The following is a 27,575-nucleotide window of genomic DNA, read 5'->3' as shown; positions in this document are numbered from 1 at the left end:
ATCAATATTTCAATATTTAGTCAGTGATATTAAGGGAAACTTGGTGCTTTGATCATAATTAATCAGCCTAAAATTTTCCCAAAAGGTTTCATAATACTTATTTAGGAAATTCACCGACTTTTTGATATACTTCGATGTTACTCACTTGATATTCATTAATCCAGTTTATGAGACTCTTGAAGTGTATTTGTGATGATATTTGTCTTAGACATTCTAATCTTCTTCTTATGTTTGTATATAATACTATAAATACAAATTTAGTGAGAGACTCAGCTAAAATGTGAAGTGTATTGTAATACTGTAATTTCCTTCACAGGGTTAACTTAAAAATTACAAGATTAACTGAAAATTCATTAGAAACGTTTCTTTTTTCCCATTGCTTAATTTTTTTATTATGTTTTTGTGGGGTATTAACATATAAAATTAAGTTGATCATCAACAGAGAGGCGGGGTCCACCTTGGACAGGTCGCCAGTCTGTCGCAGGGCCAACACACAGGGACAGACAACCATTCGTACTCACATTCACTCGCACATTCACACCTAGTGGCCATTTGGATTATCCAATTAACCTATCCCCACAAGAGAAGTAATTTAACAATGAAAAGACAAGTTAACTATACTCCAGTATTATATTAAATACTGTTAAATATTGATTAAATACAGAAACCTTGATATTAATATTATGCTTACTGGCTAACTGGCCCAATGTTTGCTGTTACTGTAGAAAGTTATTTCTCTCGTTAAGCATCTCTAAAGTCAATACTGTTAACCTGGTATCATGGAGCACGTTAGCTCCTGAAGGGATTTTGGCAAAAACACAAAAAGACTACAGCTGCAGCTAGCTCTCAGTTCTGTTATTGGTGATGCTGGTAAACTAGCTGAATATGGTGCTGGTTATTTGGTAAAGTTAGCTGATACAAAGACAATTATAAAATGAAAAGCTAAGTTATTAGATTACCTCTGGGAGCTTACACTAATTTGTTGACTTGAAAAAGCTTAGCTCATAAAAAATAGGTATTAATTAACACTAGCTTGCCTGCTAACATTAGCCAGAAGAAAGCTAGCTCAGGGTTGGATTTTTATCATAAAGACTGAACACTGCCTTTATAAACTGATGATAGTTTTCTCCTGGTGAAAATCATTTTTACTTTTCACCAGATTAGCTTCAGAAAACGAATGTTGGCTAATTTGGCTAATGTTGGCTAACCTTAGCTTCAGTGCTAACGCAGACTTTAGCATCTCTAAAATTAGACCTAGCTTGTGGATCTGAGAAGTGAAGCCAATATGGAAGTTGTTATAATTATTTAATAATATTAATATAAAAAAAATACTTTATTTTGTTGTTGTTGTTTTTTTCAAGCTTAAATATTTTAAATGTTTTTTGTTTTTGTTTTTTTAAGTTTATTAATAATTTAACCCTTTAAAACCAGTCAGAGCGGGCATGCTCAATTGTGCCTAACTATTTTTAAATCTCTGTAGAACAATACTTTTTTTGCATTTGAAACTGGAGGAGTTATACTTACATCGTATGCATTCAGCTTGTCCTCGGTCACGGTTTCCTTCCACACATAGCTTTGCAAAAACTGCATTAAAAAGCACTTGCAGCAACAAAAACATAATATTCCAGAAACACACTTTGCCGATAAGATCAGCTGTTCATAACACTTCCTACTTTGGAATAGATGTCAGCGCGAACTATCGCATGTCCGTCATTACCTGCGCGAAACCGGAAGTGACGTCATTTTCCCGGAAAATGTAGCTTTTTACATTCAGGGACTGCTTTTCTGTTTAGTTTCTGGGATGCTTAGAACTCAAATTGCACTGCTGGAAATTGTTTATTATGATGCATATGCTGTTTTTTTTTTTTTTTTTTTTTTTTTTTTTTGTTGCAAATTTGCATTATAATATTTATTTTCGTTTTTCCTGCAGCATATAAAAATTGGTGTATCTCAAAAATAAAACTATGAAAACATTCAAATTTCCTGTTGTTAGAAACTATTTTGTGCAACTTTTTTGTATTTACAATTTTGAGGGATAAACAAAAACGATTTAAAATTTTTTTGTAGTTTATTGCACTTTTTTGCAAACTATGGACTTAATGCATACATATTATTAAAATTTGGGCTATAACGCTTGCATTGGTGTATAGCAACTAGGGCTGGGCGATATGACCCAAAATTCATATCTCGATATTTTTTAGCTGGATGGCGATATAAGATATATATCTCGATTTTTTTTTTTTTTAAAGCCATAAGTTGAGAACAAAAAGAGAGTTCTTAGTCACACTGTGTCCCAGATGTCACACGGGCACTTTTATTTATATACAGCGTAGATGTACATGAAGAAATTACTCAAAAATAAATTATCAGCATTTATTAAATAATCATGGTCCATAAATAAAAGAAAACAATGTTGTTTTTGTGCATAACAAAAAGCTCACAATTGTGCAGTCAAAATGTAAACTAAAAGACGCTGAGCATAATAACAAAGAGACAGATTTCACAGCTGCACCACGTCTCTGAACAGGTGCCGTTTGTGGTCCTTATACACACACAGTACGGTAATATTACGTTGAAGCACAGTACGTATCACTCCGCGAGGCTCCTCCCCGGTAGCCGTAATCCTCCGACAATCCATCAAGCGGTGCAGCTCCGTAGCTTAGCAAAGTCATGTTAAAACATTTTTTGACAGATTGCTGAGCACAACCAGAATTCATACATAAGGCGCACTGTCGATTTTTGAGAAAATGAAAGGATTTTAGGCCGTGCAGCCCCTCCTGGCTGCATGTCGTTAGCGCGGTTAGCACGGTTAGCTCGCTAACACGTTGACGCCGTCCAGCCCCACGCACGGTAACTCGCTAACGGAGATTTTCCGCTTTCATCTTGTCATTGCCTGCAGGTGAAGTTATGGGGGAGGCGGAGTTGTGTTCAGTGAAGGAGAGGCGAGGCCGAGTAACGTTGCGTAGAGACAAAAGTGGACGAAAGAGAGGCAAACCTGCGGCTCCACAAGTATAATTATAACGTAACATAGACTATATCGATATAAACGATATTGTCACATCTTATATCTCGTATGAAAATATATCGATATTTTTAAAAAACTCGATATATCGCCCAGCCCTAATAGCAACTTGAAATGCTCCGAAAAAATTACACTACAGCATGCAAAAATATAAAGATAAGCTCTGGCGGACTTGGTTCTGTGGTAGGTCTTAAAAGGTTAATTATTGAAAATGGAATTGGAGAATTTGAAGCTTTCATGAACCAGCACGTGTCCACACCCACGTAGCCAAAAATAGCTGAAAGTGTGTTAAATCAACATTGTAGTGGCGGCTTTTATAGAGTCAACTCTGGATTCCTACACTGATGTTTTACTTTTTGTAGTTTTCTGAACCCTCAGTTATAATTGACGCAATGTTGAAATCCCAACAGGCTTTCAACTGAAACATTACATTAGCTGAACTTCAGATAATGGCAGTTATATAAAAATGTCTAATAGTGACCACAAATCTATAAAATGTATCAATGTATGCCCATAATTTCTGAAAATATACATAAAATTCTATATAACTGGTTTCTAAGAATAATAATGTGAAATAATTGAATGCTTACCCAGAGGAGGTCCATGTGGTGCTGTAATGACGACTAATGCAAACTCATCTGCCCGTCAACTATAAATCAGTTACTGGTATCACCTGGTCGGCTATAAATGGACGATCAGGGCAGCTGTGACTCATTGTTATTCCAGTGTCACTGTCTGTTGATCCAACAGTTATTTAGCACAGATTCCAGCCATAATGATGAAAAGTAAACATTGTGCACAGACGCACACACATAGATCTATAGCTGTGGGTCAGTCACATAATTGTTGCAGCTGTAACGTGAGTATTTTGGGGCTTTAAACAGGAAGCTCATATGAAATCATTTTAATACAGGATGCTGACAGTTTGTTGTTGAAAACAACTGCAGATTATTTATTATCTGAAGCATCCACAGCCTTGTTTCTGTCAGGGAGAAATGTTTGCTGAATATTTCAGGTCGTTTGCAGCTTTCATGCTGCAGCTGTGGGGAGTATATTAGGTTTCATTCAAAGCTGTTGTAGATATTCGTTTTTTTCTGGCCTGTAGCTCTGAGCGGGGATCACAGAGCGGTGGAGGCTGGATGATGGATTCAGTATCAGCAAACAGCAGCATTTGTTTTCTTTTTTTGGTTTTTTACAGCTGCAGTATTTTCCACGCAGTGCTGTAAAATCTAGATCAGCATGTCTGCTGCGTTCTACATAAAACAGCATGCGTGCATTTTCCTTTCATTTTATCATCCTGCTGTTTTTAAAGATTTACGTCTTCGGGAACCAGCAGCGCCAAGAGGCACACAAACAGAAAGTGTTGCGAAACACACACACACACGTTATTGGATCTGGTCTTTTTTGGTGACGGCCACAGCAATATATAAGTAATCTTTGAATACACTCATGCTTTCATGGAAACTCCTGTGTGATCTTTTTCATGAGGATTTTTTTAAAACAACATCTGAGGAGAAATGTGTTCAAACTAGAGCTGAAATAAATCTCCCAAACTGAGAATCCAAAGCAGCTACGCCTCTAATAAATCACAATATATGCAGGAAATGGACGTTCATACCAAGTTAGCGGGGCCGTTTAAGCAGATATTCTCACATAAGTAGTGCTTGTCCCTGTTCTGTGATATTAAGCTGCTCACATTTATACTTACAATTATCATTGTGAGTGTTTCAGTGGATGATGGCTAAAGGAGCAGGTGCTAACTGGGCCTAAAACGAGCTAACAGAAGCTGCTGAGCGCTAACGAGGCGCTGCCTAATTTAGAAGTAGAAGACTCGGGTTAGGCAGGAATGCAGCCTTTAAACAAACAGTCAGCATTCAAAATGGAGAAAATGTTTCACCATGTGCATCGTCATCTTCTGCACATCAAAATACTTGTTTGTCATGTATCTGCTGTTTGTTCTGCGACATGTTACATGCTGCTGACTTTCACCTGAAAGTCCAGCTGCAGCCATCAAGCAATCTAAAATCTTCGTCTGCAGTGGTGATGCAGGTTATTTAAAATCGAATAATTAGAGACGTCTCGGTCTTGCCTGTCTTTATCCAGTGTGTTTCAGACATGATGGATTTGTTGTTTGGGACCAGATGTAGTGCAGTGCCGCGTTTAAGGACATGTAACACACACAGGCACATTTCTGAGTCATTCATTGACACTGATGCGTTCCCAATGCCTCTTAAACATCAGGTTTGACCCCCCGCTGCATAAATGTAGCCCTGAAATCAGCTGCCAGCTCTTTAAAATTCCTTTAAAAAACAACACTTTGGTCTAATGCTTAAAGATGGAAATATGTTAATTTACTTTGTGTGTTTGGTTTTCTGCGACATGTGACCTGAATCATTCGCTCAATTAAGGAATCCATTCTACATCGTGCTAATCCCACTTCCTACTTCCTGTCACAGCGCTCATGAGTGAGGCCTCAGTAAACAGCAGTGAAAGGAGCTCAGCAGTTAAAATAATAATGATAACCGCTCACTTCTACACAAAAAGTGCAGTTTAAAGAAGCACTCGCATCCTTTTTCTCACCGTGAAGCTTTTTGCCCATCAAACACTAGCCGTCTGCTAACGCGTGCTCATTGGTCTGTTAAGGATTTACCACAGCACACCCTCGCTCGATGATAAATAGGTTTTGCTATGCCTATAACATCTAACAGAAGCATCCAGGTGTGTGGACGAGGCAGATTTGGGATGGTTGAAGGTCACAGAGGTTCTCCGCTTCTGCTCGCTTCACGCGTTAAACCAAAATGGCGGCTGCAGTAAAGCGGGTTAAGGTGCTGTGATGTCGCTAATGCGAGCTAAAAACAATAAAGATTTTCATTTAAACTTCAAACAGTTTCTATCAAAAACACAGAAAAACAGATAAAGTGTTGAAAACAGGTTTATTTTGATGTGTTTAGGGGACATCTGTAAATTGCAGCTTCACTCTGTTGGACAAAGAAAAGTTTACACCAACTATTCTTTTCTACATTGTGACCTGTAACAGAATAAAATATTTATTTTTAGAATGGATTCATTAAACATCTGACATATCAACACTATGCATCTGTTATAGGCTCGTGTCAAGCATTTAGATTTGTTTGACAGTTTTTATAACGATGACTTTGTCAGTGGAGAAAGTAATAGTTTGTATATAGTATACGTAGTTGTGGTTACATCAGAAGCCCACTTCTGCAAAACGTCTCTGTGATCTTAATAAAAATAACGTGACCTGAAGCTAAAACCTGAACTGAAACTTTGATCAGAAGCGTGTGAGCCGGAGTTTCCTTTGTCCAATGCGCTAACACGTCTTTGAATGAGGCACTCTGAAGCAACTTTAAGCCAAAAAGCCGATTGGAAACATGTTTTTTCATATGAATATTTATGTTCTGAATTGAGTCGAGGTTGTTGGTGCACGTTTCCTTTTCCTGTGGGTTTATCGTGTGGAATAATCACACAGTCTGCTGACTGAAGCTGTGGCCCAGGATCCAAAATGGCAGCGCAGGGCCCTCCTGACGGGCACAGATCCGGTGGAGTTGCCTCCTTCGGTTTCCGAGGCGTGTTTGGGTTTTGTCGTTTCAGCTCTGGGTCTCTCACACAAAAACAAAAACGGTGAAATCAAAGCTGTGGGATTCTTCGCCCGGCGGCGGGGACAGTGTTGGCTTTCAGATGCATGAACGTGCTCCAGGTGTGCTCGATTTATTGTTCCCGTCGTGTAAACACCCACGAACAGTGAGGGGTCGGCTAAGTGGGCGGTAAGACGTATATTAAATGCTTATTAACAGCTTATTAATGTACATTAAGCGGATAATGGTGCGATTCTTTACTGTACTGTAACAGAAGGTGGTTTCTGCTTCATTTAGATCACGTTATGTATATTTAATGACATTAAAGATTCAGTGAGACATGGAAGGTTGGCAAGAGAAATGAGGAGACGTGGTCATGATGTCCTGGAGAAAATGTCTCGTACTAATCAGAGACTTCATGTGCAGGGAGTTTTCAGCTTTCTTTGCCTAAATTAGAAACATCCTGTCTCAGACAGGAAACATAGTCGTGCATTTGTTATTTCCAGGCCGGACTATTGTAATTCCTTATCAGACGGCTCTAAAAACTTCCAGCTCATCCAGGATGAATTGTGCCAGGACTGCAGGCGTGGCATTCTCGGGTTTTCCATCTGTCTGTTTAGACGTTAACAATGGTGGATGTTCACATTAAACATGGTTATAGTTTCAGATAATGAGGTCAGCGTGTGAACGTTTAATTCCCGTGAGCCAAACACTCGGCTCCGAACTGTGTGATTTTTACAGAGATGAGGGGATTTCCCAAAGGTGTTCATCTCCGGCTGTTGTACGCGGTGAACTCCGCCTCTCGCCACGTGATGGTTTAGATTAGCTCCACCCCTCCCACCACCCTGAAAGAGTTTAAAGGTGCAATAGGTAATTTTTTAGGTTATTTAATAGATAAAAAATAAATATTTAACTCATAAATCATGTAGTTGCATGTAATACATGTTTGAACAAACTGATGCATTGTCATAAACTTAAAGCGGGTTTGTGGATTGTGGAAGCCGCCATGTTGTCCCACCATATTTGAACACAGCGGCTGTGAAGAGCATCTCTTTCCTGACTAGCTCGGTCTGAGTGGAGACAGAGGCTACCAGCAGCTAACTGCTGCAGAAATGGCAGCGCTTACCAACAGTTCAGCCTGTCCTCAAAAACTCAGCGACGCGTCATCAGAAATGAGTTTGTCTGAATCACGTGACTCCTGTCAGACTGACGGTGTTGGCCGGGCGCTTCTCACCCAGCATTGTCAGCTGAGGTAAACGTTCAAACGTTACCCACTGAAACTTAAGAAGTGTCTGGACTTCCCGTGTCACGGGGGAGTCCACAATCTGCTGTAAATTTCATGGTTTAAACAGTTTTTATATCATATACGGGCCGGTGGTACCAGGGTCCGGCAGCCTCGCCTCCATCAGTGCGCCCCAGGGCGGCTGTGGCTACAACGTAGCTGCCATCACCAGTGTGTGGATGTGTGTGTGACTGGATGTGTAAAGCCCTTTGAGGTCCTTAGGGACTAGTAAAGCGCTATTCAAATACAGGCCGTTTCCCATATAAATATCATATAACTGATAATGTGGCTGAACTGGGAAAAGTCTGCACTTCTGTCCTTTCACCAGTGCTAACGCCTGCTGATTGGTCAGGTAAAGATTTACATTGGTGAGCGGCGCTTCTTTACAAAGGATGACTGTGTGTGCAGTTAAAGCCCAACAGAAAGTTCAGTGTGCTGGTTTTGTTGGTTGAAGGTAACTGAAATCCTCCACAGCTGCTGGCTTCCTGCCCCAAATCAAAATGGCGGCTGCTGTGACATCCTGTATATTCCAAGGACACTTGCCTAAAATCTAGAATATATTTATTTATTTAACTTGATCTATTTTCTCAGACACTTAAACCACAAAGATTTGCAGAATAAAAAAGTTTATCACAGAATTGACTTTGATGTTCTACAGCTGAGATCCTGACACGACCGAATGAGGGGTTTCCTGTCTCTGTGACATCACACAGAGCTAAAAAATGCTAGAAACTCAGCCCTTCTTTCTGTTTTCAAAGTTTTCAAAACAGGAAGTGCAGAGATTAGGTGTTTGTAAGTATTTAGAAGTTCTCTGGCCCCGCCCCCTCCTTTTTTACGAGGGGGAGCCAGTAAGATTTGACCCGAACACAACAGGAAAGTTAAAAGAGAAGCAGAAGCTTAAGTGGCTTCTTTCAGGACAGTACAATAAGACAAAGGAGGATTATTTCAAACTGGCTCATGCAAAGCCTCTCGTGTTAGAGCAGATCAACTTTAACATGTCTACAGGTGATGATGTCAGAAACTCGTCGTAATGAAAGTTGTTGAGCTCAGAGTTTTTATTTTGGCTCCAGTCAGATTCACACCTTTGAGCATGACTTGGTCACATGGCTGCAGCCGCTCGCAGGAACCGTTTGGAGTAACGCAGCAGGCTCCGCATTACAGAGGCTGAATGATTAACTACAGCAGATGAGTTTATGGTGGCTTTCTCCTAAACGTGTGTCCTTCGTGCTGCCGCAGGTGAAAGAGAGAGTAAACCCGCAGGAAAACGCTGCTCCAGCCACTGTTTGTGTGTTTTTAATGTGTCAGCGAGTTTCTGGCATTTTAAATCAAACTTTGAACGTTTCCGTCACTCAGAGGTGTTTAAGGTGTCGTCTCTGAGTGGCGTTTCCACGCGGGAAAAGATGGCACGGCTCCATCATCAGTGTCGATGTCAGAGGTGTGCAGAGTTTATGGCTCAAACAAACCCTTGAAAATGTGGGGAGGACTCTGAGCTCTGTGTAGGCATTTCCTTTGACTCCATCACTGAGGTATCGGGCAAGTCTAATATTAGGTCTGTGAATCGTTGCAGCATTTATTGACTTCAAAGAGCCTTGATGTGTTTATGGGTCTGAAGTTATTTTAAAAAAATAGGAATAAGGTCTGAAGATTGTGGTTTTTGGACCGGGAGAGCAGCAGTGTGTCATTCGGGCTGGTTTGTAGCCTCAGTGATCGTTTGACCCAGTTTAACCTGCAGGACCACCAGAGACAGCTGCACAGTAGGAAGATGAGCCTGGTTTCTAACCACACGGTCATATGAGCCTTTAGATTTTACCCAGAATGCACTTGAACAGCTCAAACATCCAGGACACCAAAGCTTATTTCAGACGGACATTAAACTGCTTCCTCCGACAGATCCTGTGATGCTGACGCTCAGAGCAGATTTTACCTTTAGATTGTGTAAATGTGATTTTAAGCTCTGAAATTTCAGTGGTTAACGTCTAACACTTCAACGTCCCGTAACTCTGAAAACTTTTATTGTGCAAAGGTAGAAATTCATGAAATACAGTGACGTTAATGTCCAGGGATAAAATCAGCTGATTCTGAGGAGTCAGCTGATTTGATAACGTTTTGGTTTTTATGAAGGAGCCTGTGATGCATTTAAATGGCTTCTTTGTTAAAACACTTCAGTGTGATGTTACAGGAAGTGTCCCTGAGAGGACGGGGATCAACTTTACACAAAAGATTTTCAGTTTGAAGTTTGATGGGCTGATCAATGCTAAACAGTGAAACCGTATCGTCATGTTTTCTCATCCTTCTTTCTTTCATAAACACATTTTACATTTTCACGTGGACTCACCTTTTCTCTTCTTACCTGTGAAAACAAAAATGTGCAGATTTTTCTTTGACCGTTATTCGATTGTTGTGTCTTTTACATGAATTTAAATGATTGTGATATAACTCTCCTGTGGGGTGAGGTTCAGGCTGTGACTCTGTTTTCTGTCTCTCTCAGTGGTTGGGTGCTCCCTCCTGCCAGCGAGGCAGTTACGCCTTCTACAAGTCGGTTAGCAGCCGAGCTCAGCCCGACGGGCCCGTCCAGGTGTGGAAACTCGGCGAGTTTTACTTCATCCGCTGTGGACCGCAGGATCCTGCGTGCATCGCCGAGGTGAGAAAGCTTCAGACTGAAAATGTCTCCTGAGCTCGCTGTTTGGGTTTCTGGAGGGAAACGGGACCGTGTCCTGAGGGTGGTCGTTGAGAGGCGGTTACGTGGGGTAGAAGAAGACTCTAAACAAGGGGAGGAGCTAAAACTGTTTCCTGTTGCAGTCTGAAAGTACAAATAAGGAGCTGGACCTGAGCAGAACGGATCTCTGAGGCACCTGCCAGTTTATATAAATATGAATGTTAGCATTTAGCATCGCAGCCACTAAGCCTTCATATAAGGACGGCAGATATGAAGGCTGTGGGAAAACTGGAAACGCTACAGATGGCGGCTGTCCCGCTGTTGCTCCCCAGAGAGCCAATCAGCAGCCAGAAACAGGAATATTTTAGCTGTTTCTGTGTTGAACTTACAGGAGGAGAAAAAAGCTTTTTAAAACTCGCTTTGGAACAAAAACAAGAAAAGTTAGACTTTCTTGGTGTTTTGAGCGTCGGTCCTTAACGTGAGCACAGAAAATGATGTTGCAGCTCCTTAATGTTAGTTTGAGATGAGAACGTCAGCCAGGTCAGAGTGCCCACGCCCTAATAATGTAGATGAGATGAACCAATTAAACCTCTGAGGTCCTACACTTCCCATAATGCATGTGTGTGACATCACTGAGTCGGGCCGACCACGATGAGTAAACCGCGCCGACGCTGCAGATCGAGCCTTAAATGTGTCGCCATCCTGCTCTGCTTCCTGCTTCCTGCCTTACGTGAGCTAATCGAGACTAATATCATGTTTTATTGAGTCCCACGGCGAGGCTAAATTTAGTCAATTTAGGTCGTGGGCTGAGCCAGAGAGGACTCGTGTAATGAGATTACTTCGTATTTAGGCTGATGGTATTGATGGAAGCTAATGAAGGCTTTTTACATACTGAGGCCGTATCGGTCACTCGACAGGCAGGTGGGCAGCAAGCTGCCAGCGTGAAACAAGCCGTTTGAGCTCCTCCCCCTTTGAGCCAGGTCACTTATGATTGGCAGCCCCTCGTGAACAGTGGAGCTCAGAGCTTTAAATGGATTTCCTCATTTTTGTGATATTAACCTGCTGCTTACTTTTCGTTCTGTTGCGCTCTTAATCCAAAGTGAAGTTAGCACATTAAACCAATCAGCTTTGATGGTTAGGAGAGATGCTTAGTCAAAAGTTTTAATAGCTTCTGCACATGCTCATTAGCATTTTTCTCTGTGGTTTAAGCCTCAGGTTTCAAAGAAAATAAACTCGCCTTTAATCTGTCTTCTGCTTTTCATGGTGAACCTTCGCCCAGTGTCAGCGTTTCCTCTGTTTTTGGTCTCCGCCAGCTTCTAATAGAAGTATTAGAGAAGAGCTTTACTTTGAGCGCCACATGTGACAAAGCAAATTATCAGACTGTTTATTTTATTATTGCTCGTTAATAAAAGCGTGAGTATGTTATATAATTTCAGCAAAAACTCAGTAAATCTGAAACCTGTTGAAACGAGGGCAGCTTCTGCAGAGACACAAACCCAGAGCTGGCTGCACACCAGCAGCATGCTGGGAGGGGAAATGGGAATCGGGACCAGGCCACAGGGAGGCTGCAGGTTCGATCCAGGAAGCAGCTCGTCTCAATGTGATGAAGTCATTCGTAAAATGTGAAGAATTTTTGGTTTCGCTTTCCTAGAAAAGGCTGTGTGCAGTTTTATGTTCAGGTCTTAAATAAATGTTTTCTGTTTTTCTGACACCAAAAGAACAAAAATCACTTGAACTCATGTGTTTGTGTGCTCCCCCCTGCGTGACTCTGCACGGCGTGGAGCGCTTCAGCTCCGCGCACGCTCGCGTAATGTTGTCTGCCGCCTGTGCCGGGACAAAGCGTTCCTGCAGGTGCACAGTCGAGGTGTGAAAGGCTCAAATTCAAAGGCTCTGCTGTGATAATTGATCAAGCTGATGGTGGACAGACTGTTTAATATTTAGGGCCTCGGTATCAGCGACTCGGCTCGAAGGCAGTCGTGGTTTTTAGGCAGATGCTTCTGTGTGGAGGCTGTAAATGTAATAAATCAGTCAGAACGATTGAAAAATAAACGTCGTTCGTGTGCATCAGGTGACCTTACTGTGGGAGGACCAGACCCGGCGCCACCTGCTGGCCAGTGCCAGACTCTACTTCCTGCCTGAGGACACACCGAAGGGCCGGACCAGGGAGCACGGAGAGGTGAGTCACCTCCCTGTCAGTTTATTTACGTGAAGTGCAGGTGTGTCCCCACAGCGCCGCCACGGCCAGCTTCCGATCTTGTATCTTTCCTGTTTCAAAGCCTCTTCATTGGCTTCATGCTGGCTTCAGAGTCAATTTTAACGTTCAGCTCTTTCCCGCATAAAGACGAGTTTTGACCCCTCAGTGTATATATATCCATGAAGTCGTGGTTTGATGACCATTAGAATAGTTTCCAGGTGTTTCCAAGGGTAGCTGCCTGGGCGGAGATGCAAACCCAGTCGTTTGGTTCTATTAGCAGCCTGAAATATGTCAGAAGCTGCTCAGCTCACAAAGGGTTACTCCTAGTAGGCTTTCAGGGGGTAAAGAGTATACCAGAGTATATCTCAGAGCTTTTATTGACTCACTCGTCCAATCGATCCCTTCAGTTTTAAAACACGAGGACTTCGGGCCCTCGAGGTGGTGGCTCACAAACTCTGGGATGAGTTTTCCTCAGTTATTCTTTGTTTTGGATTCAGAGGTTTAGAGCTGGTCTAAACGGGTAACTATGCATCCGACCTTGTGGCGTCCGTGTGTCTGATTTACTGTTTTATCTGTTTTTCCTCGGTGGCCTTGTCTGTGAAAGTAGCGTTATGTATAAACTTTCCCTCACGTTTGAATCCTGATAACTTGACAAATGCAGGCGATATCCACGTGTATACGTCAGGTTTGAAAACACATTTAAGCTCAGCTAAAAACTGCAAACAAATCAACTTTGATCCAAGTCAAAGTCTGAGGATCAGCGTCACGCTTCAAATAAACAGCAGCAGGTTGAAGTCGGTGCAGCAGAGAAACAGAAGCTTGTTTGATCTGATTTCTGACAATTCACCAAAGGGAAAATGCAAAAAGTGCATTCTGGGTAAACTTTGTGTGACAGGTGACTGCTCAGAAAAACGTCCCTTTACCAACATTTTAATACCAGACTCATCTTCTGGCCCTGATTCCCTCTGGATCGATATCAATATTTCCCTCACACTCGTCACCTCTTACAGCTCATGTGAGTCGTTTCCAACCCGAACAGCAGATCTAATCTCTCCATTGAGTCCGGGGTCGTTCACCTGGAATAGCTCCCCTAGAGCGTGCCCACGAGACATCCCGGTCAGATACCGAACCAGCTCGAGTGGCTCATGTCGATGTGACTCAGACTTCAGCAGGGAGTCTTTGCAGAGCCTGCAGCGTAAACTAACCAACTTACGTCCCTGACGTTTTTCCATGTCTTCGTACGTTCCCTCACGTCCGGTATCAAATGCATCTTGTTGAATCCTTACACTGAGGGGATGATTGTTATGCTCTCAAGGATAAATTCAAACACTGCAGTGGAAAAAAGCTGGAAGTGCGCAGGAAGAATCGATGGCACTGAACAGGCCAGTCACAACAGCTGCAGACGGCGTCAACCCGACGTGTAGTTGCATCTCTCGGGAGGTGGACGCCAGCTTATGGTGCCCAGCAACGCGTCAAAGAAAACCTCATTTCCACTGTTTGCATCCACAATTTCGTTCTTTCGGTCATGATCTCGTGGTCATAACTGAGGATAGCAAACCGATGGCTGAATCGCCGATCTGATGGAAGTCTCTGTTGTAACTTTCTGATATAGTCGACTTCCGTCCGTCCCGGTCCTGGAGGAGCTTTAATTTGAAAATCATGGACAGACATCCTGAATCGCTGGAAAATATGAATTAAAAACCAAAATGTTGCCTCACCATCTTTACGATGAGGGCCTGTAACTGCAAATATTTGAAGTATGAAGGTAAAATTGGCCTCATTAAATATTCTAATAATTGCCCTTTAATCTCCGTCTTTGGTCTCCATCAGCGTCTCCTGCGGAGAAGAATTCCTGCAGAGTGAACGTCCCCGCGTGTAATCTGGGAAATGCTTCAACAACATCCATTAGTAACCTTGTCACAGGAACACGGCCTCCTTCTCTTTTTAATCCAAACACTGAGCAGGCTGACCTTCGGACGCCGTCTCCTCGTGCTGATAAAAAAGTCTTAATGTGACTTTTTTCTTCTCTGCTGCTAAAACAAACGAGCATTCAGGAGCAAACATTAACGATATTTTCCATCTGCTCGCTGCTCTCCGCGGCCGATATCATTTCATGATCAGCTTAATGAACGCGCTGGTGTCTGAAGGCACGAGTTACATACAAGTGTTGGATTAAAAAACGAGCAGATGTCAGAGGAGAGGGAGAGAGGATCAGATGTGTTTTTGATTAACACAGTTCACATGCAGGCTGCAGCTCAGCCTCCACATTATAAAAAGAAACCTCTGGGAATGAGGCTAATGCATTACCCAAATGTAAATCCTGTGACTTGTCTGCAACCAAATTTTCCACATTTTCAGCGGGGATATTCCACTGTTTGCAGAAAACAGCTTTTTATGGGACTGGCTGCTTTTAAAATGAGATTTTTACTTTAACTCAATAAGTTTAATCAGAAAGCTGAATTTCTAGTCTATAAAAGAGCAGTTAGTGCTGCTCATTTGTCAGGACAGTGTGTGATCATTGTAATAAGAGGGGAGTGAGCTATTTCACATTCAGTTTTCCTCTCAGTTAAACTCCGTGTGGAGCTGTGAGCTCGAATCTGTGCATTTATGACAACGTTTTTAAAACTATATGAGGGAAACAAAATCACATTCCCACTTCTTCCTTGTTCACAAAGCCTGTGGGAGCTACAGCTGAGGGCCTGAAGAGCCGCAGGTGGCCGACCTCTGACCTAACCACAGCTCTCTAGGCACCTAACCTGAGTTCATTAACCCTTTAAATCCCTAAACATCGTCGCTGTCTGTAGGTTTCCTTTTCTCTCCTGAGCTGTACAGAAAATGGTAAACGTGGTCACACGACACCAGCCGGCTGTCAAACACAGTAGGGACACGGTTCTGCGCCAACATCCTGCCTGTGATTTCTCCGGCCCGCCACAGTCTGCATGAAATTCACCAGTTTGTCTGCAAATACTCGCAACTCACTGAACCCGGAAGTGCAGCGCAAACATAAACTGGACGTTGGCCTTCAAAGTAAAAGTTGTCTTACTGCTGCCACCAACACGTTTCACAAAGAAAACTTTTATTTTGAAGGTGAGAAAAAGGTTTTTGGTGCAGCATCATCACAGCCAGTTTCATCCTCAACCAGTCAGCCGCTGGTTTTCACGTGGTTCCAAAGAAATAGATTTTCCCAATTCAAATTGATTTCAGAAGTGAAATCGATTCATTAAATCCTGAATCCATTTTTAATTATAAATGCATTTTCCCAGAAACGCCAGAATCTCAGGTTAAAGCTCACAAAACGAAAACAGTAAATGAGAGCAGGTACACGGATTCAGCACAAAGATGTGAACACAAACGAGCATCAGAATCAGCGAGACGTCGGCTTTCTCGCCCGACGGCACGGACACGCCGTCAGGGCTGAAAGCCGACAGCTCGCTGATTCTGATGCTGCAGGTTTCCTCTCTCTCCAACCAAAATCACTGAACCAGCAGCAAAAGATGAAAACTACGCTTCACGTTTACAGTTTTGCTTCCACCACGATTAAATCACACTTCCTGCACAGCTCTCTCTCTGTACTCGGGGACCAGTTTACCATACAAATCTGTTTTCTGCATTATTTGCTTGCTTATTATGTCTCCGTTGTGAACAGTGCTGCTGGCCGCTGTGGTTTGTTTTGTTTTTTTAATGACCTCTGAGAAGAAAAAGCCTCATTTCTGCTGTTCAGTACCAAAGAAATGGAACTTTTTAAAATGATGCCAAATTGCAGAACTCAAATCAAACTTTGCTCGGCTCCACTTCAGCAGCATCAGGTAATGTTTATATGATGATTTGTTTTCTTCTACTGTAGAATATTTTTTTATTTATTATTCATTTATTTTTCTGAGGTTATCTCCTTCGTGTCTTTCTTGTTTTATCCTCAGTTCCTTTGACCCGAAGTCATCTGTGTGATGCTCACACCTCTGATAAGTGTCAGCTTTGTTTTTATACATCGATATAAAATATGCATACGTGCTGATAAATGATCAGAATTATAATAGTCTGAAAGTTGTCCGAGTCAGAATCGAATCAGATCAACTACAGAGATCAAAACCGACACCCAGCCCTGTCCTGACCAGTCTCCAGGCCGCGTGACTGAGAAGATGATGATGGTTTTATTGGAGTCTCGGCGGTTCCTCGAGTTTCTGATTTTGGGACCTGAGGAGCGTTTGGAGCCGGGCATTGAAGGTTTGTGTCTCAGTGAGTCTTCAGGACTCGTTGGTGGTGTTGGACGCAGAAGTGCCGGAGTGACGCTTGCATGCTGCTTCATGTGTTCATCATCTATGCAGCCGGTTAGCTGACGTTAGCAGAGCGGCTTTTATCCGCTGAGCGAGTTCTCGTTGAACCAGCTGAGGTGCAGGACAGGACGTGTTGTGAGTTAGATAAGGAAACAGGAAGTGTAACACGGCTCTTACACTATGAAAAATAAATTCCTGCCTCAGTCTCTCGTCTCCTCTCGCAGGACGAGTGATTTCAGATGTGGAAGCTCGGTGTGTCTTTCAGTCGAGCGTTTTGTTTATTCATGACTCCTGCAGAGCTCCTCCTTTGCGGTGTTAATGAGCTCTCACCTGGCTGCAGCCCAGGGGGCGGGGAGAGGGGTGCTGGAGTTTTTTAGAGGCAGGTTGGGCTCTTTTGTCTCTGCCTGAAGGACGCAACAAGATCACAGCTGACGAGCTGGGATGGGAGGAGGCCTCTGCGGCTGCACCTCGGCTGCAGACCGGACGATCGGTGACTCAGATGTTTGTGGGCTTCTTTGATTCAGTGAAACTTCAGTGACTTCATATGTAAATGAGCTGCAGTTGGCCTCATTTGCATAAAGTGCAGCGCATCTGAGAGCCAGATCAGCAGAAACGTGCTGTTTGTTTAATGTTTGATTTGAGGTTAAAATAACATCACGGGCCTGCTTTTAATTAAGCTTCTGTGTCTCATTCAAACCCAGAGGGACCCGGCGAGTGTTGGCTTTAATTCGCTGCAGTAGCTGATCTCATTGCGGTCTTTGCACCACCCGTGTTGTGACCTGATGGCTGCTTATTTCTGATCCTGCTGCAGATGTTTGCACTTTTTTTCCCTGCTCGTTTTTTATTATTTGACCCATTTTTATCTCTTTTTCACATGTAGGTTAGGTTGGTTAGGTTTAGGGAAGCTTTGAGGTTGAAATTGACTCCTTCACAGCTCATCCCTCGGTTTTATTTTGAAAGGCCTGTGAGCATGTAGCGTTTTTATCAGTGTGTTTAAATGTTTTTAAATTAATTCAAAATACAACCTTAAAAAGCTTACACTCACCACAACGCCACCCTGTGGTCCAAACTGGTATTGCCTGACAGTACAGCCCAGCTCCAGTTCGGCTTCAGCTGATATCTCCTCAGAGCAGCACATGGGTGACTTTTCTTATTCTTCTGATATCGTCTGTTAATCCTGGAAGATTTAATTACTAATTAATTCCCCTTAAAGAAAAATATAAAAAATCTAACAAAGTAAAACTAATAAAACAGGAATCATTAAACAGACAGTTTGTACAGGAAGTTCAATGTATTGAAGGGACATGAAAAGATGGGCAAAAACCAAATGAGAGCAGAGGAGGACACGATATGAGGTCAGGTCCGGTTGCTTTCTAACCAAGTTTAAGATTATATGCAAAGAGTCTGTTTAATGGAAATAGTGGAAGCTCGCGCTTGTTTTCTTTCCTCTTTCACAGACAAAGCAGCTTTTAGCTGTGCTTTTGTACAGATGGTACCAGACCAGTTAGACCCAGCCGGCTTTAACTGGAGTAGATTCACATCCACTGGTGGATGCCGCCGCTGTGGGGTCATCATATCGGCTTCTAACACCATTTTAATGGTTTCTCAGTCCGGCAGCTCTGAGATTAACAGATTATTCAGGGGAGACGTTGCAGTTTGAAAAGATGAGATTTTGTCTGAGTGGCAACACCTGTCGTTCAGGAGAATACCGAAGTGGTACAAAGCTGTGGCAACGTCACCGCTGACGTGCAAAGCCACCAACGGAGTCATCTCACGCTACCCCGCCACCCGCTCTATCACCCCAGCCCTCTGCATCATCACGACATCATGGAGTCTCTGCCTGCTAACATACCTCGTAAAGGTTGTACACCCATCCTTAAAGCAGCCCTCTCCATTTACCTGAGGGAAAAACAAACAACCTGTAGTTCCTCTAATGTCCACTCGAGGCTCCTGCGGCGAGTCCGTCCTCACAGGCTCAAACTTTAAAATGTCCAAATTTTCAGCAGAAATAAACACGTTGACAGCTACGAAAACCCGATTCTGCGCCTTCGTATCAACCACACCGCGCTGAATCTTTATCTAACGCCAACTGTGAATGTTTAATTAAAGCTTAACGTTTGCATTTTTATGTGTGATGGTGAATAATTGGCCCACAAAGATATGTGAAACTCGGCTTTTTATCAAACGGGACACACTGGATGTTTCTGATCAGTGGCCGTGTCGTCAAAGGCGACGTGATGCCAACAAAAGTGTAACTGTTCTCTTTACATTAAACAAACTCAGTGAAAAGCTTTAAACGCAGCTCCAGCAGTGTGTTATTCACCAAAACATGAAAACATGCGAGTCCTGCACGGACTTCTGCCTGCCGTAGTAAACTTCCTCTTTCGTTTTCAGGTGTTGCGTCACTTTGACTTACACATCATCACGTGTGTCTGAGCAGCAACTCTAAATGTCAAGACAAACATGAAAAGCTGACCTGTGGCAGAGCCAGAGGGCCTGTGGTTACAACTTCAGCAGAGTCAAACTATCAAAGACGCTTTAATAGAGACGGAAAAGTGGATCTCAGCTGGATGGAAAGGCGGTGCTGCCCGTCACGAGTTGGTATCAGAAATCTCATGAAGCTTGGTGAAGGGCCGACCCTCGAGCATCAGTCGGTGTTAAAGCGGCGCCTCAAACACCTTTTTAAACATCCAATCATCTTTTTGAAGGGTTTCTCCTTTTTAGTTCAAACTGGTTCATTTATTAGAAACTCTCTGCTTTAAATCTTTAAGCCGTCTTATCTCCCTCGCTCTCCTCACGTAAAAGTCAAGACTCCAGCGACAAACCAGTCGAGGCGTTTCCTTCTATTTGCACACGTTAGCTCTCTGTTTGCCTCCATGTTTGAACACAAATCGGCAGGTGATAGTTTGACAGGTGCTGTAGATGTTTAAAGCAGCACTTTAATCAAACTGATGGGGTTTGTTTTTCTCACGCTCACATTCTGATTTTAAAGTGATGCTCAATTCAAGTTTGGCGCCTTCAGAGTACAGCGACTCGGTGTCGGCCTGTCGGGCGTTAAATGGTTTGAAGCAGATGATAACTTCAGCGCTGAATCTTCTGTTTGTGTCTGATCAGGATGAAGTTCTGGCGGTGTCCAGGAAGATGGTGGTGCGGGTGGAGGACCTGGTGCGATGGTCGTGTGCGCAGCCGGCAGGTTGGAGCAGCAGCCTGAAGGCGCTGGCGTGCGGGACCAACGGCCTCCACAAACCTCCGCAGAGCGGCGACGGCAGCAACGGCACGACGGACAAAAGCAGCGAGCCGCTCAAAGACAAAACTGAGAGTAAGAAACTCTCTGCAGATGTTTGCAGATGTGAACCAGAGCCAGTTTGTTGGTGTGGAAATGCTGCCGGTCACACTCCTGTACATGTTCCAGCCTCCCTGTTAGAGCTACTTTTATTTTGAAAGGTCAGCAGTGAGGCAGCTAAAGCAGCATTAAAAGAACAGAATCATTGAAATCATCTGATGGATTCAGTGCTGTGGTCATTTCCTACCCACCACTATAAAAGAAGTAAAGACGTGCACAGAGAGAAGGCATAAAACTATAAATTAGCCCTAAATGATCTAAACATTTTATCCTGATTTCATAAAGCCTGCATGTGTTTTGAAAACTCTTGGGTCTCTATTCTGGATCTTCTTCCTGTGTATTTCCTGTATCCAGAGGAGTTCCTCAGGGCTTCACAGTGGGACCACTGCACTTCCTCATAAAGAACTGGCCACCCACCCAGAGATCATTGTATTTGTGTTTTTGTACATATAGACATGTTTTCCCGATTTTAGAAACCTTTCAGTCCTTATTCTGAATTTGATCAAATTTCACTTTCCAGCTTGCTGAGCAGAGCGAACGGGATGTTCAGTGCTTTACTTCCTGTATCAGTAGGAGTTCCTCATGGCTCCACACTTGGACCGCTGCCGTTTTCTGTGAACAGGAGTAATTTTATCATTATAAAGATCATCTGTGTGATGTTATACAGATGGCTGTCAATGCCTGGTTATGATGGAGGTTTCTTCCTGTTAAAAGGAGTTTTTCCTTCCCACTGTCGCCAAGAGTTTGTTCATAGCTTTCGTCTGATTGGTTTTGTAGTATTTTAGGGTCTTTACCTCACAGTATAAAGCACCTTGAGGCAGCTGTTATTGTGATTTTGTGCTATAAAATTTAACTGAATATGTTGTGACCAGTTTTTATGCCGACACATCTTTTGCTTATCAAAGATGTTCTTAGGTAAATATTGATTAAATACTTCTCTGGGTGCTGTGGTTGGACCCGGACTTGATGCCTGAACATGATGGCGATGGCATCACGATGGCGATGGCATCACGATGGCCCAAAAAAACACAAAACATAAATCTCGATTCTGTCTCCAGGTGAGGAAACTCTTGGCAAGTTTAGTACCTGTGCTGTGGAAAGGGAGTGCACGTTTCCCACTGATGGGATTTTAACCATGAGTGTCAGCCTGGGTGGGATCTTGTTTATCTCTGTGCATACATGTTTAATAAAACCATAATCAGAGTGGGTTAAAGGGTTTTGCAGAACGAGCTGGTTTATATGGAGCTGCTCTCCTTCTTTATCTTTTATTGTTTTTCTGTTCTGTGTCAGCTGCGCTGCTGGTCAGGTCACTGAAAAGGAGGTTTTTAATCCAGAGTCCTGAGAAAGGAAGCAGGACGCTGTTTGCATGTTTATGAATGCTGCCGACTACCTGCAGCACAGTTTAGCCTTCTTTGTAATTTCAGTGGTTTCCCAAACAAATCGGATGTATTTGAGGGTGACGGCTACAGAAACGTCAAATTAAACATCTCAAAAGTGCCGCCTGGTGTTTGCAAACACCCCCGGCGCCTGCACAGCGGTAATCAGTAACTGGGATACTCGTGTTTGTCGTGTATACAGAGATGTTCAGAGCCCGGAGACAAATCCGGGGCCTGACGGAAAGTGGGAAACGCTGTGTTTGCAGAGCATAACGGAGCGAACGAGTTAAAGCCACCGAAACAAAAATAACCCCACCTGTGTCTCCTCCCCTCAGACGGCCCGGCGGAGCATCACGCTGTCAAAGTCATCAGCTACCCCCAGTACTGCCGCTTCCGCTCGCTGCAGCGGCGCATCCAGGACGGAGCAAGGGGGTCTACCCTGCAGGACCCCCACCTGCTGGCGCTGGGAGGCATCAAGGTGACGCCCAACACCCGAGTCATGTACTGCAGGGACACCTTCAACCACCCGACGCTGGAGAGCAGCTCCGGCTTCTCCTGGCAGTTCAGTGAGTGTGCTGACAGCGTTTGTGTGTGATGGATTTTAATCATTAGAATAAGAAACATACGGTCTAAACATCACGTTCTGAATTACTGTTTAATCTTTACGGGCTCAAATTGTGGTCATAAATATTTTGTACTTTAAATCAGGATTTGTGTGTGGACCAAAAAATTACGTATCAAACTCTGCACTCAGGTTTCAAGTACGAATTTGACCCTATTATTTTTCCTTTCATCTGATTGGCCAATGTCATGTCAATCACAAATTTGACAATCCAATCAGAGAACAGATGGATGCTTTATGGAGCTTCAGGTCCGGAGGGAATAAATGCCCTTTTACATGCCAGCCCAGCGTTTTCCTTCATCACCACGAAGGCAAACAGTCTGTGGTCGTCTCAGTTTGGTGATTTTTGTGTCACAGGTTTACCTGCTTAATACAGGGACCTCCAGAGACAGTCTTCACTAGTGGGGATGGTTACAAAGCTTTCTTCATTATGAATTAGCGATAGGGCTGCCACGATTTGTCGACTAGTCACGATTACGTCGACTATCAAAATCGTCGACGACTGATTTAATAGTCGACGCGTCGTTTGAAGCTTTGTAAGATCCCAAAAGCCGCAGGAATGAGTAGCAGGATTTAAGAGTGTAATAACGGACTGAAACAGAAGATGGCAGCACTGCATGTACAAGGATGTCAGCTACCGTTAAACCCTGAAGAAGAAGAAGAAGAAGCAGCTGTGTCCCAGAATTCATAGCGCGGCCCAGCGCAGTTTCCAACAATGGCGGCAGTTAGTTAGTTTTAATATTACTCGTATTATTCTTTCTGGGTCACAAAATAAACGTTTAACATATTTTCAGGCGAGAATGTAGCTGTGTAAACCTCAAATATCTGCTCAGTTTATCAGGACACCACATATTTTCAAAAGCGCTCCGACGTTTTCGGAGACGTCTGTTACCCACTAGCTCGATAGCTAGCCGGGGGCTAGGCTAACTAGCGCCGTGAGAACACCGGACTCCCCGCAAATTGTTTTCAAACCCACCGCCGTCTTTCGCTACTCAGGTTAAACATGATATATAAGTTACTTAGATAACTTAAACATGTTATTGTTTGGCTTTTTCTTAGTATTTTATTTGTTCCTGAGTAAATCGGTTTGGCTGAGATAAAAGTTATAGTTTTTACACAGCTGAATAAACGTCAAGCAGACAGCTGATTATCAGAAGTGTGAGATGCTCCAGAATTTACTCCGGTGTCCTGTTATATTTTAGATAGAAGGAGTTTATTAAACTTTACCGAAACAATCTGCAAATTTCATTAAAATTTAATAAACTATCATCTTGTCTTTATTTTTAGTTAGCACAGACCTTAAACACTTAAAGCTGTAAGCTAATGATAGTTATATAAGAGCAGATGCTGCTGGTGCAATAAGCTGTAGTTTTACGTCCAATGGATGATGATCTGATTAGTCGACTAATCGCAAAAATAATCGTTTGTGGCAGCCCTAATTAGCGATACATGTTTTTATTGAACATTTGAAGATAAAAAAAAAAAAACACAAACTCTTGTAGTTGACACAAAGCCCGAGATAGAAATGACAAGGAGCAGGTGCATCTAGTGCAGGTAGAGCTGCTGCAAAAACCCACAGAGCCCAGCCGCCAGCAACAAATTCTGGATCCTTGGCTTTTAGTTAGCATTAGCAGCACATGCTGCGTCCAATGTGAAAGGACCTTTATGCTGCGCACTGTGACTCACAGCAATGGTCCCAGGTCAGCCCTGACTTTGTGTTAAACTAATCCTAAAGTAATAATGTGTTTCTAACCACTGATATACTAAAACTTTATCCTTTCAACAGCTGCTGAAAGTTAGCGGACCTAGCTGCTATATCGGATATTTATATAGAGATCCTCCAGCTTCAACCTGTATCACCCTTCAAGGACCTGCAGTTCAAAAAAGCGCCCCTCAAACAGCCAAACCCATCTGTTCTCTGATTGGACAGTTAAATTTGTGATTGACATGACATTAACCAATCAGATGAAAGGAAGAAAAATAGGGTCAAAATTCGTACTTGTAACTTGAAACTTGAGTGCAGAGTTTCACACGTATTTTTTGGTCCACATACAAATCCTGATTTACAAGTGCAAAATATTTATGACCACAATTTGAGCCCATAAATGTTTTCTGCTGCTGAAAGGCGACGTTTGTGTGTAAGATGAAACATATAACTGGTTTTTGAAAGCCCTTTGACCTGAAAGCATCACTTCCTTCCTCAGTACAGCTTCCTGTTTGCCTGTGAAACGCTGCCACCTGCTGGAGAGTCCTGAGCTGTTTCTCTGGTGTCTGCAGGCTGGTTATAAAAGCCTGTAGTGAGATGTTTTCAGGTTATTTGAAGGTTGGATAAACTTGTCCACATCAGTGCTTTAGAAGAAGAACAACACGCTTACTGAGCAGATCAGGCTTCAAATCAACCTGTTAGATTATCCACTGAGGAGGAGAGGGGACGACCTCGGAGAAGGAGGACATGCAGAGGGTGGTGTGGCGGAGGAGGACGGGGTGAGGTGGAGGCAGATGACCTGCTGTGGTGAAGAAGCAGCTCGAGTGCTCATCGGAAGATAAAACCAGCCTCCTCGTGTGTCTGACATGTTTGTACAGTCTGCTCAACTTTTGTAAATCAGATCATCTGCTGTCGCCCTGCGCTCGGAGCTAAATGAATAAATCCTGTGTCCGTTTTAGACCGGATAACCTCCGTCATGTGACCCCTTTAGACCACTGCCCACAGCAGAGCGCTGCACCTGAGCCATGTGCTGTTATTTAGTTCTCTGATTTTTAGTTCGTAAATGCCTCACAAAGATCGCCTCAAACAAACACAGGAAGGCCTCCGGAGATGTTGTAAATGTTTACGCCTTTATTTTATTTTTCCTGCAGGATGTCCTTCTCTCAGTCTGCGAGGACGACCTCGTAAGAGGAGAGGCCGCGACAGCAAAGACTCGCCAAACTCCAGCCAGTCGGAGTCGTGGATCGAGAGGATGAAGGTGCGTGTGGCGATCATCTCATCGCTGACTGTCACGTTCAGGCTCCTCTTCGTCGTTACGGCGTGTTTACAGAAAGCTCTGCTTCAGGCTCCAGATCCTCCTATAATACAAACTCTGCTGAAAGTGAAATCAAATCCTTTCAGGAAGTAGATCTGGTCCCGCAGAGCTGTGAGACTGGAGTAAAAACATGAACCTGGTCTCTGTTATTAGACGCTCGGAGCTCTGCTGTGAGGCAGGTCTGGGCGTGCAGTTTCAGCTGCTTTGTTTCAGCGCACACCTGCACCCAGTCGCTTTGTCAGTGCTTTGAATGCATTCGTGCCCCCACGCAGAGGCAGGTTTGCTGTTCATTTAAGAAAGCCAGAGCACTCACATATGGAAGTGGATTTTAGAGCTGCTGGCTTTGGATCCACGAAGCAACAAACACGCTCGAGTCTCTGAGCGCTGCTGGATTATAATCCTTAAACTGCTCCGAGGTTTGACCTGCGAGGCCTCTCACAGCGCCCTCTAGTGGCCGACGTGCTGCAGACGTGAACATGTGAGCCTCGCAGCAAATAAAGTCGTTTAATAGATTCAGTTTCTGACCGCCAAAATAAAGGCGCAGATCAGTTTTAATGTGACGAGTAAAATAACAGGAAGTTCTGAGGCGTGCAATGATGATCTCACTGCGTGTTTCCCCCTCAGGAGAACGTGATGGGCAGCGTGGAGGTTGGCTGTGACGGCGACTGGCTCCCTCACCCCGAGGAGCAGCTGTTCCTCGATCAGCTGTTCGCCTTCATGGACCGCCACGGATCGCCGATCCACAAAGTCCCGAACCTGGGCTTCAAGAAGAGTGAGTCCTCCACGCCGCCGCTTCTTCTTCCGCGCTCTACAGAACGTTCCTTTTCTTTCCTTCTTTCCTTCATCCATCCTTCATGACCTTTTACTCTTTCCTTCCTTCCTTCATCCATCCTTGCCTTCCTTCCTTCCTTCTGTTATCCCCTCTTCCTTCCATCCTTGCCTTCCTTCCTTCCTTCTGTTATCCCCTCTTCCTTCCATCCTTGCCTTCCTTCCTTCCTTCCTTCTGTTATCCCCTCTTCCTTCCTTCCTACCTCCCTCCTTCTCTCTCTCATCCCCATTTTCTTTCACTCTTTCCTTACATCCATCCATCCATCCTTCCTTCCTTCCTTCCTTCCTCCCTCCCTCCCTCCCTGTCTCTCTCTCATCCCCTTTTTCTTTCACTCTTTCCTTACATCCATCCTTTCTTCATTCCTTCGTTCGTTCCTTCCTTCCTTCCTTCCTTCCTTCCTTCCTCCCTCCCTGTCTCTCTCTCATCCCCTTTTTCTTTCACTCTTTCCTTACATCCATCCTTTCTTCATTCCTTCCTTCCTTCGTTCCTTCCTTCCTTCCTCCCTCCCTCCCTCCCTCCCTGTCTCTCTCTCATCCCCTTTTTCTTTCACTCTTTCCTTACATCCATCCTTTCTTCATTCCTTCGTTCCTTCCTTCCTCCCTCCCTCCCTCCCTCCCTCCCTGTCTCTCTCTCATCCCCTTTTTCTTTCACTCTTTCCTTACATCCATCCTTTCTTCATTCCTTCGTTCCTTTCTTCCTTCCTTCCTTCCTTCCTCCCTCCCTCCCTCCCTGTCTCTCTCTCATCCCCTTTTTCTTTCACTCTTTCCTTACATCCATCCATCCTTCCTTCCTTCCTCCCTCCCTGTCTCTCTCTCATCCCCTTTTTCTTTCACTCTTTCCTTACATCCATCCTTTCTTCATTCCTTCGTTCGTTCCTTCCTTCCTTCCTTCCTTCCTCCCTCCCTCCCTCCCTCCCTCCCTCCCTGTCTCTCTCTCATCCCCTTTTTCTTTCACTCTTTCCTTACATCCATCCTTTCTTCATTCCTTCCTTCCTTCGTTCCTTCCTTCCTTCCTTCCTCCCTCCCTCCCTCCCTCCCTCCCTGTCTCTCTCTCATCCCCTTTTTCTTTCACTCTTTCCTTACATCCATCCATCCTTCCATCCTTCCTTCCTTCCTTCCTTCCTTCCTTCCTCCCTCCCTCCCTCCCTCCCTCCCTGTCTCTCTCTCATCCCCTTTTTCTTTCACTCTTTCCTTACATCCATCCATCCTTCCTTCCTTCCTTCCTTCCTTCCTCCCTCCCTGTCTCTCTCTCATCCCCTTTTTCTTTCACTCTTTCCTTACATCCATCCATCCTTCCTTCCTTCCTTCCTTCCTTCCTTCCTCCCTCCCTCCCTCCCTCCCTCCCTGTCTCTCTCTCATCCCCTT

The 27,575-nt window shown here is 43.8% G+C and overlaps 1 protein-coding gene across 2 annotated transcripts in view; it reads left to right on the top strand.

Annotated features, from left to right (window-relative positions):
* Positions 1–27,575, top strand: part of LOC308386529 (uncharacterized protein) — a 43,531-nt gene that overhangs the window by 8,851 nt on the left and 7,105 nt on the right. The window contains exons 2-7 of one of the 2 annotated variants that reach the window (XM_080866135.1): positions 10,389–10,541; positions 12,625–12,732; positions 20,136–20,340; positions 22,076–22,306; positions 25,219–25,325; positions 26,007–26,154. In XM_080866135.1, the coding sequence (XP_080722261.1) occupies positions 10,389–10,541; positions 12,625–12,732; positions 20,136–20,340; positions 22,076–22,306; positions 25,219–25,325; positions 26,007–26,154 (952 nt within the window). Of the gene's footprint in view, positions 1–10,388; positions 10,542–12,624; positions 12,733–16,750; positions 16,972–20,135; positions 20,341–22,075; positions 22,307–25,218; positions 25,326–26,006; positions 26,155–27,575 lie in introns of those variants that run through there. The other variant, XM_080866136.1, reaches the window with a different exon arrangement.

Source organism: Rhamphochromis sp. 'chilingali' (genome assembly GCF_963969265.1).
Source record: "Rhamphochromis sp. 'chilingali' genome assembly, chromosome: 19".
In the NCBI taxonomy this organism is placed as follows: domain Eukaryota; kingdom Metazoa; phylum Chordata; class Actinopteri; order Cichliformes; family Cichlidae; genus Rhamphochromis; species Rhamphochromis sp. 'chilingali'.
This window is presented reverse-complemented; position numbering and strand designations above follow the sequence as displayed.